The sequence below is a fragment of the Leptonotus elevatus genome, chromosome 5, assembly GCF_054856555.1.
Source record: "Leptonotus elevatus isolate MCC_2025b chromosome 5, RoL_Lele_1.0, whole genome shotgun sequence".
NCBI lineage: Eukaryota > Metazoa > Chordata > Actinopteri > Syngnathiformes > Syngnathidae > Leptonotus > Leptonotus elevatus.
In genome coordinates this window covers 22134613-22145449 of record NC_141243.1, presented here as the reverse complement: position 1 = coordinate 22145449, position 10837 = coordinate 22134613, and the positions used below count along the sequence as shown (strand labels likewise).

General features: G+C 38.1%; 1 protein-coding gene across 1 annotated transcript; it reads left to right on the top strand.

Annotated features, from left to right (window-relative positions):
• The first annotated feature begins 2987 nt into the window (after positions 1-2987).
• On the top strand, positions 2988-8386 carry adora2aa (adenosine A2a receptor a). Its single transcript, XM_086076400.1, has 2 exons — positions 2988-3542; positions 6979-8386. The coding sequence occupies exons 1-2, from the start codon at positions 3205-3207 to the stop codon at positions 7949-7951; spliced, it is 1311 nt and encodes a 436-aa protein (XP_085932526.1). The 5' UTR covers positions 2988-3204; the 3' UTR covers positions 7952-8386.
• The last annotated feature ends 2451 nt before the right edge of the window (positions 8387-10837 follow it).

The following is a 10837-nucleotide window of genomic DNA, read 5'->3' as shown; positions in this document are numbered from 1 at the left end:
ACCCCGGATAAGCGGTAGATGATGGATGGAAACTCACTTAATGATGAGGCCAGTTAGGTCTGGGGTTTTTTGCTGTTCACCATTGCAACATAACACTGACAAATTAGTGGATTTGAATTATGAGGAGCCATAGATTATTTTGTGATCAATTGAATTATTTACCATTTTACATACTCATATATGCAATTAAAAGTGGTCAAGCAAATGGATGGATGTCTTCAATTGTTAGATAAGAATCTGAAATCCATATACATAATAAGAATTTTGAGTATCCTCCCTGACTTGAAGCATCTGTTGGCTGTCACATCATCAATAAATTCCATTAAATACATATTCCTTTACCTGCCAATGTCTCCAGCTTGATGTGGTATATTTTGGATCATGAGCTGATCTTTTTATTTGCTATACATTTCTGTTCCCACGGGAGCTAGATTGACCTTTGTTGCCCTTGAACCTGAGTCCAGAACATTAGAGCTTGTTTTTCAAGCAAGCTGTACTTCAGTGTTGCTGGTGGTTCTAATCTTTATCATCTTAAAATCAAACTAAAGATGACAAGACACTCATACAAGCAGCAGTGAAGGCCTGGCAAAGTATTTCTAGGAAGGAAACTCAGATTTGCATATTGATATTTGTCTCTTAGTTGTCTCAGCATCAAATATATAACACTATAACTCCTAAACTAAATGCCATATGATTTTAAAGTATATACTTTATTGGTTTGAAGCTGGAAATCTACTTCGATAGCATCTTGTTTGAAAAACTCCATTACGGATCTCAACAGATCCTATTGAAAGGCATGGGAAAAAAAGCAGGAGGTATTGATCAGTCATATTCACACAGAGAGCATTTGAGCTGTGATAAAGGAAACACACATCTAAATTTTAATCTATTTTAATCGCTTTTTAATCGATTTTAATCTAATAAACCCAACAAACATTTATTTAAAGGTCTCATTTATTCAAAATAATTCCTGTGCAAAATGTACACTGTACAAATGTATACTTATTCTAAATTAGTTTGAACATAAACTTAACATTCATAGTTTTTTCTTAAATGCCACAATGAAGTAGTTGGTAGCTATTGTAAACATGTCTTGTAAAGCACCCATCTAGCATTCTGCCACTTGTGCAAAATTGCAACTTACAAAAACATTTGAATGTAACACAAAATAAGAACAACAGCTTTTAATAATACAAAATTTAAAATCACGATTTAGCAAATTTTCAACGATTAGATTTTTAAAATGACGATGTATCGAATTAATTCCATTTATTGCCCAGCCCTAGTGCAATCAAACTCAAATGATCCCAATACTCATCAGTTGGTTCTTTTAATCTGTTGACAAAAAAAACATTGTAGTTTTAATAACACCAGCAAAGAGGTACTCATTTAACAACGTGTGATACAGGACTGTTTTTTGTTTGTTTGTTTTTAAGCATGCGAAGGTGTACCTGATGGGGTGTTTAGTGAGATTTCTTTCAGAAGTCACTTATATAAATTTTGTCATAAGGTTGTTCATCTGTGTAATATATGTGTATCTGTCATTTAGCAATAGATTAAAAGTAATTGAGGCTAAAGTTTAAAGTTTGAACAAAGCCTGTAAAATATCATCAACTCATTTTACACTCTAAAAAGTCAAAAGTAACCTAATTATGGATCAAAAATTGACCGATCCACTTTATGGGTCAATTTGACCCAAATTGTTTTATACAAAAATATCAAATTTTTTGACCCAAGTAAAGGATCTGACCAATATTTACGAGTTGTTTTACACTAAAAGACTCAAAGTTGGGTCAAATTGACCCAAGTAGAGGATTAGTCCATTTTTGACCCTGCACTGCATGCCTTCATGCAAAACTATTTTAAGAAACATTATTGAATTGTAGTTTTTAATAGAAGAATGAAAGTGCTCTTATCTCAAGTGACGTTACCAACATCATTCGGATTTATAGCCTTTGACTGTGGTGAACCACAATGAAAAGCAGCTTGCTTTCCTTTCCACTTCCGACGGTAGACATCTGCTGCTTGTTGCATCTCTCTTTTGAGTTCTGCAGTCTGAAGTTAGCTTGCATGTCATGAACACGTTTTGTTTTTTTACTTGCATGATTCATTGGCTTTACAGAATGACATTTGAAATCTATGGAAATTCAAACATTACATCTGTGTCGAACATGCCAATAAAAATATTTGTTAGTATTAAGGAAACAAATATTAATGTTCAGTGCTCAGCATAAATGAGTACACCCCAACAGGTTGGTAAGAACACCTTTAGTTTCCATTCAGAATCAAGTTTTTTTTTATGGGATAATATAGGCTACTGCTAAATACTCTTACAAATGTGGGCCATTGATTGCAAACAAGATTTGTTAACAAAAAAGGGATTTTCTTAAGAAATGTATTAAAGAACATTTTGCACGAATAAGTAGACTATCCAAAACAGTCATGGAGGTCATAGAAAATACTAGATGTAGTCGTTTTTGTTGAGGGATGCATTCTTATTATTATTATTATTTTTATTGCATTAGTTCATTTGATAAAATTGAAGAATTTGTAAGTTGTGAGTTAAGTGCATATTCTACAGAAAACATTTTGTCAACATTATGGAAATTGTTCGAAGGGGGTTTACTCATATATGCTGAGAAGTGTAAGTATGAAGGAAGAAAAGTATTAAAAAATAAAATAAAGTATATAAAAAATAGTTTAAAAAGTGTAAATAAAAAAAATTCATATATATATATCTCAGAATTTTGAAATGTCTTCACCCGTTTATTTTGGACTCCTCCCACTGCATACATTATGTGGTACATGCGTGTGATGCACACTTCCTTCATTGTAAAAGCATTTCCTCTTTTTCAAGTCTGCAGCGACTGAATGTTCCATTGGTGTGCGTTGCTGATCGCATCTCAACCCCCCCCCCCCTTGAGAGATTCATGGGAAAAATCCACAGAGGGGAACGACCTGCGGGGATCTGGAAAGCAGAGGAGCTCTTGGTGGGAGAGGATGCAATTTTCTGACTAAGACTTCATCTGCTGTTGTGTTGAGCTCCTTAACAGCAGTTTGAGTTGATCAGGCGGGAATTAGCCGCCTTTGGAAGCCAAAGGTCGAAGGTGAAGATGCTGAGCTCGGCGGTTGCCAAGCCGTAACTATGGTCGTTGAGGTGAGGCCTCCTCCCTCCTCGTCAGTCAAATACCTTTTTTTCTCACCATGCTGGAAAACCCTGCCGCCTCGGCCACTTACATCGTGGTGGAGCTGCTGATTGCCGTCTTCTCCGTGTTGGGCAACGTGCTGGTCTGCTGGGCCGTCTTCCTCAACAGCAACCTGCAGAGCAACACCAACTTCTTTGTGGTGTCGCTGGCGGTGGCCGACATCGCCGTGGGTGTCCTGGCCATTCCCTTCTCCATCGTCATCAGCATTGGCTTCTGCTCCAACTTCTACGGCTGCCTCTTCATTGCCTGCTTCGTGCTCATTCTCACCCAGAGCTCCATCTTCAGCTTGCTGGCCATCGCAATGGACCGCTACATTGCAATCAAGCTACCTCTCAGGTCAGTTTGCCGTCATTTTTTTTGACTCAAGATCTAGTGACGCGTTCATGTTTAGTCATCTTCTTTCATTAGGGCCTTATGGAGGACCAAAACTGACAAAATTAAAAATACATAAATAACTAAATAGATAAATAAATGAATAAAAACGGATATAAAAAATATATTTCAAAAATTAAATACAAAATATAAATATAAATGGAAATAAAAACAACAACAAATATATATATATATATATATATATATATATATATATATATATATATATATATATATATATATATATCCCTACATAAATAAATAAAAGTAAAAAATAAAATAAAAAAAGAGATTCAAAAAATAAAAATAAACATAAAAAATTTGAGGCGTGCCGCAACATCAGGTGGACATCATGCCTAAACCTAACAGGAAGTCCGACATTTTGATTTGACCTTGAAAGCTTACGCTATTTTTGCTCTTTTATCCGATCATCTTCAAACTTTGGGTGCTTCGTCTAAAGATTATTTCATCACACACTGTTTGCAAAGAAAAATGGTGCTGTTTTTAAAGTGCTATGTACATGTACAAAAACCCATAAAACTTTGCACACACATCAGATTTGGCATACAGATCAACATTCTAGAGATTTATTGTACGATTGTCAATATATGGCTCAGTAGCACCCCCACAATTTTTAAAGCCATTTTTAACAAAGCATTCTTGGTTGAACATTTTACCCAGATCTGCAAACATTGTGAGGTATATGTAATAGCCCAAGACCTACAAAAACAACTTATGAAGCCATACGCTAAACCTAAAAGGAAAACTGCCATTTTCATTTTACATTAGAATTTGACGCCATTGTTGGCCTTTTATAACAGGTCGACTTCTCCTAGAGAGTTTATCCAATCATCTTCAAACGTTGGACGTTTCATCTAAAGATATTTAAGATGAAAGGTTATTGAAAGCTTTTTATTTCCCGGCACGCTGTTGCCACGGCGATGAGAAGAAAGTAAAATAAAAATAGAGAATTCCCAAAGCAGCGCTTACTAGCTTTAATAACTGAAATCAAGTTTTCAAAAATAATAGGTCTGAGATCCATCCCGCTTCAGTTTTATTAGCCGCTGCAATATTTAAAGTCTAATCATGCTAAATATTTTATTGATTGTTAAACATGTGTGTACAATTTCTGAAAAGGGGATTTTTGGTTCATGTTTGTCCTAAATAAATGGCTGAAGTATTAGTTTTATAATTTGTTAACAGACTTATTAGAATGCGATCATAAAAACAAAAAGCTTCATGGAGTGCTTTATTGCATACTTTCAATTGATGTGAACGTTCCATGTTTTACCATTTTGAACCTCAATGGGGACTTTTTGACCGAATCCATCCTTTCTACAAAAATAAATGATCACTCAGCTTCTGTGAGAAGTCCAAAATTCATCAAGCAGAATGTATTCTCACAAACATTATTTTTTGATCAATTAATGAAATTAAATAGCGATAGTCTGACCTAATGAACAAGAAATAATAATTTGATTGACTATTATTTCATTTTTTGTAAAACAGTATATTGGAAATATCATTGATAACAATAAGAGCTACATTTTTTTATGGTTTAACATATTGAGGGTCTACTTAGAGGTGTACAACTATTAGAGAAACATAATCAATATTTTTGGTAACAGCAATGTCATTGTTGATTTGGGGCACTGGTGGAACGATAGGAATATATGGCAATAAATGATTTGATGTTGTATACATTTAAGGCCCCACATCAGAGATGAAGAATTTTGGAAAATCAAGAAGTCATGACCAAAATAAAAGCTATATATAATCAAATCATATAAATAAAATCTTGTTCACAGAAATGAAGTTATATATAAAATAAAATAAACTGTTATAGTGAAAATCGGTAGAGTTGATTAGAATGTTCTAGAAAATGATGCTAGAAGTTATGTAGCTCTTACAGAATTGTAGTGATATGAGTATCCAATAGAATCTTGAGTAATAAATGACAGCGTGTATTATTCTTCACCTAGCTTACTCCCAGTTGATGGCGATGCAGGCCTCTAGCTGGAGCAACACCAACAAATACTTGACATCCATCCATCAGTGGAGATGAGACATTTGAAGCTCAAAGTCACAGTTGAGCGTGGCCAGAAATGGCGTCCCCCATGAGGCCGGGTCTCCCTGGAGCAATCAAATGCATTTGGCTCTAATTGCTTCCACAGACTATACCAATATATACTATACTATACTTCACATGTCAGACGTGTGAAGCTATTGTTGACACGCGTTTCAACTCCGACCTTTGTCCTATTGTAACGTCCGACAGCACATTATGTTTCTTGTTTCCAGGACACAAGCAGACTTTTTTTTTTTTCACACAACATCCTACACTTGACAGCATCTCTGCAGTGATCTTTTCTTCCAGGGAAGTAGGCCTGTTGTTGTTGCAACACTGACATTTGCACTTTAACATCTGCAGAATGTGATCGAAACAAACCGACCCTTTCAGCTGCTCTCCCACACTGAGCGGCATGCACCCTGAAAATAGACTTAGAAGTACTTACAGACTTGTTTGTTTATGACTTTTTTCCCCTCTTCAAGACCAGGAAGAAACCTTGTTGTGATTCATACCAAACTTAGACATTTATAACATCGCTGTCCTCCCGCCATGAGATCAGAGTTGGAACCAGTGGCAGGCGGTGCATTTGGTACCTGGGCCTTCAGTTGGGACATGTTACAATTATAGAAACCATCAATACTATACAAACTGGGCCACAAACATCCTCTGGATTAGTTCAGCATCAATATTGAACAAATTACATGACAAATGACTACAGTAAAGTAGTAAAATTCATCATTAAAAGCATTCATGTGTTCAGATTGCCAGCATATCTGACCAGCCTAGGATTAGGGTGTGATTGACATAATCCTAACAACATTGCTTATATAAAAACTCGAAAAACAGTTGGGTAAAAAGTATCCCAATTGTGGATTAAAAATGGACCGATCTACTTTATGGGTCAATTTGACCCAACTTTCTGGGTTGTTTTATACGGAAGCGTATTGCATTCACTTGAAGAAAATAAGTCCTGTTTTTCTGACAAATTTTTGGGGGGAGCTTTGTTTTTTTGAGTATTTTTTTTCTGTTTTATTGAATATTTTTCCCGTTTTTTTAAATTATATTTTTTTCTGTTTTTCTGAAGAAAATTTTTTTTTAAAGGGGTTTTCCCTCAGAGATAAGAGAACAAACCACAATACAGTATGCACATTCAGCCTCTTGTGCTAGCTAGCAGGTAACTAAACACCCGGGGAGCTAGCTAGTGATCTTGCTAGCTAGCACCTGGGGCTAAAGCCAAATTGTGGCAGGGTTTTTACTTTCTGGACTTGGATTTGCCACCTCTGCGTTTCATTCATGATGTTGCTCATCAGGCTGCTGTCTCCCTTCCAGGTATAACAGTCTGGTGACAGGCCAGCGGGCACAGTGCATCATCGCCGTTTGCTGGGTTCTCTCCATCATCATTGGCCTCACCCCCATGATGGGCTGGCACAAGTTGTCTGAGAAGGAAAGCAGCGACTGCCCACCGGGGCTGATGACGTGCCTCTTTGAGGAGGTGGTGGTCATGGGTTATATGGTGTACTTTAACTTTTTTGCCTGTGTGATGATTCCCCTGCTGCTGATGCTGGCCATCTACCTGTGTATCTTTATGGCAGCTCGTCACCAGCTCAAGCTCATTGAGGTCAAAGCGCTTCACGGAGAAAAGTCCCGCTCCACGCTCCAAAAAGAGGTCCAAGCGGCCAAGTCTCTGGCCATCATAGTGGGCCTGTTTGCCGTCTGCTGGCTGCCCTTACACATCATCAACTGCTTCACACTTTTCTGCCCCAAGTGTCCGCGTCCGCCGCTCTTCATCATGTACGTAGCCATTATCCTGTCGCATGGCAACTCGGTGGTCAACCCGTTCATCTACGCATACCGCATCCGGGAGTTCCGGCAAACCTTCCGAAAAATCATCCGCCGCCACATCCTAGGCCGGCAGGAGCTGCCGGAGCGAAGCGGCAGTAAGCGCAACTCGCTTCACAGCAGCGTCACCGACTCCATCAGGCTCAAGGCGAACGGGCTGAGCTTTGACCTTTGCTCCGAGCAGGGTGGCAGCAGCTCCGAAAACTCCGCTCGCGTCTCCCCCGTCGGGGGCGGTCTGTTGACAGTATCCCAAATGCCTTTGTCACTTGTTGTGCCTAGTGGTCCCAAAATGGATCCCAACAGACCGCCGCAAATACCCATCTGTCATCATCGAGAGTATTCGGCGGCATCAGAGAGTGTGGAGGAAAAGAAAGCACAGAACCAGAGTGCCGCCCAGGTGCAACCACAGTTTAACAGGCAGAACAGGGAAAGCAGCCTGAATGAGCTGACGAAAGTCTCTTGACACATTCTGAAGTCATCAACACTCCACTGGTCAAATGTCTGTTGACATGCTAAGGTAGAGAGTATTTATTTTCTTTAAATCATGTGTCTTTGTTCAATTTATCCATGGCAGTGACGTTTGGTGACAGGCAGAAAAAGGAATGCATACATAAAATAGTTAACCAGCACATCAATTCAATTTTCATTGGGCCCTGCATGGTGAAAACATGTCAGTTACGTTTCCAATGAAAGATGGCTAAATTGTTTTCTTTTCCTTTTCATCACATTCATCGTTTTAGGCAATTGTGGACTCAGTTGTGACGTGGTCTGGTTAAGTCCTACTGTGGACCAAAGTGTGGAAACAGATGTGACTTTATGTCCTGACTGAGCAATGCTGATGTGCCCTTTAACAAAGGACTGGGCTTTACTCTTCTTCATCTGACTTCTCTGCATTGAACACTGTGTATTTCTGGACTTTTGTGTGTGTGTGTGTGTGTGTGTGTGGACTTTTGTGTGTGTGTGTGTGGGTGTGTGTGGGGGGGGGGGGTGTATGTGTGTGTGGCATGTCCTGGTTAACAGCATATGCAAATTGTTTTTAGCCTCTCAAAAATAATTTTTTTCGCTAATTCAGGAGCAAAAAGACATTTTCGAACCTCAATCAATCAATTCTGATCTTGCACTATTTTCATTTCATGTTCATTTGCAGAATACCTTTCAGTTGGTTTAAAAGCATGACTGTATTTGTTTTTTGAGAAATGATCATATGCACAATTTGGCACAGTTCTTTTTTTTCTTTTTATGAGAAGAATGTTATGTTTAAAAGATATGCAGTGTTTTTAAATTCTGATTTTCTCAGTTGGGCTTTAATGGGCATCTCAAACAATTCGGCCTGCTTTGGTCACATGGCTACATGGTCACATGGGCGAGTGACCTGGACGACATTGAGTGCCCTTCTTAGGTTCTGACTTAAAATGACCTCAGATGTGAGTGGGTTGGGAATTACTCAAGTGATCACATCAACTGTGTATTCAATCGATGTTTCATTTATACTTTTGTAAAAAAGAAAACGAAAAAAAAAGCTTATAAAATGTTCCCCAAGTTATCATTCTGGCATTCCCATATGCTCAGTGGTACAAACTCCCATTCCAATGAAGTTGATATGTTATGTAAAGTGTAAACACACTTTTTTCAAATCCTTTTCAACTTATGTTCATTCAAACGGAATACAAAGACTAATTATCAAACTGATTGATTTGATTGTTTTTTTGTTGTTGCAAATATTCATTTTGGATGTAATGTCTGAAACATGTTACAAAGAAGCTGGGCAGGAGCAACAAAAGACTGGGAAAGTTGAGTAATACTCCAAAACTTCCCCCAAAAAAGAATGTCATGATTGGGTATAAAAGGAGCAGGGATTTCATCATGTACGGTTAATAATATCATCAAAAGATTCTGAGAATCTGGACAAATCTGCATGCAAGGGAAAAGGCTGAAAACCAACATTGAATGCCTGTGAGCTTTGACCATGCTTAATTAACACAGTTTGTCACTACATCTACAAATACAAAGTAAAACTCTACCATGTAGAGCGAAAGCCATCAACAAACTGAGAAAAGCCGCCATATTCTCTGAGATAAACTGATGAAAAAGTGTGGTCTGACGAGTCCACATTTGAAATTGTGTTTGGAAATCATGGACCAAAAAGAACCATCCTGATTATTATTATTATTATTAAGTTCAAAACCGGCATGAGGGTGTGTTAGTGCTCACGGCGTGGGTAAGTTGCACATCTGTGAAGGCACCGTTAACGCTGAAAGGTATGCTGCCTATCCAAGGAATGTCTTTTTCAGGGTCGTCCTTGCTAGTTTCAGAAAGACAAGGCCAAGTCACATTCTGTCCTGTAACAGTATGGTTTCATATAGATAGCATTCACTGATGTCACGGGATCACGAGTCCGCCCCTCATGGTGGGTCAACTTTCCAGTGGACTCAGCTGTCCCTTACCAAAAAGTAGTATACTTTAAGTACATAATATAGAGCATACTTAAGTATACCTAAGTTTATTTTTGGAGTGTACTTATTCTTGTACTAAAAGTAAACTTTAAGTAAACTCCTTCGGAACAAATTGGAACATTTTAGTGCACTTAAAAGTATACTTAAGTATATTAATGAGTATACTTAAGCATACTATCAAGTACACTTTATAGTATTTAAGTATACTATTAGGCATATTTAAATATACTTGAAAATATACTCATGTCCGTAGCAAAAATTGATGAATTGACAGGGATCGAACCGGGAACTCTGATACTGACCTTATCCTCTAGTCCAGGGGTGGCTAAGTTCGGTCCTCGAGAGCCCCTATCCAGCCTGTTTTCCACGTTTCTCTCCACTAACACACCTGATTCATGATCAGGATCGTTATCAGACTTCTGCAAAGCTTGCTGATGAACTGATCATTAGATTCAGCTGCGCTGCAGGAGGGAGACATGGAAAACAGGCTGGATGGTGGCTCTCGAGGACCGAACTTGGCCACCCCTGCTGTAGTTTATCCAGCCACATAGTGTTTAGGGCTTTATACATAAATGTAACCTATAATTTTGGTTCCTTACTTCTTCCCTTCTTAGTATATACTACAGTATGTAAATTTTTAGTATATGCCTTAGTATACTTACAAGTACACTTAACATTTACCTGGTGGAGTATACTTCCAAAAAGTACAAAAAAAGTAAACTGGAAGTATACTCTCCTAATTTTGAGTATACTTCAAGCATACTTAAATAGACTTATTTTTGGTAAGGGGTGTTTCTATTGTGTTTACACCGAATGTTCTTTTGTTATTAATGAATGTATCCCCCAGCTTCCTTTAACGTTACTTGTGTAAGCAAGACGTAGGCCTAGGCGGGAGA

Excerpts from the sequence above, each read along its gene's own strand:
- adora2aa (XM_086076400.1), top strand. The coding sequence starts at position 3,205 with ATGCTGGAAAACCCTGCCGCCTCGGCCACTTACATCGTGGTGGAGCTG. Across the intron at positions 3,543-6,978 it reads GCAATCAAGCTACCTCTCAG|GTATAACAGTCTGGTGACAG; the intron begins GTCAGTTTGCCG and ends TCTCCCTTCCAG.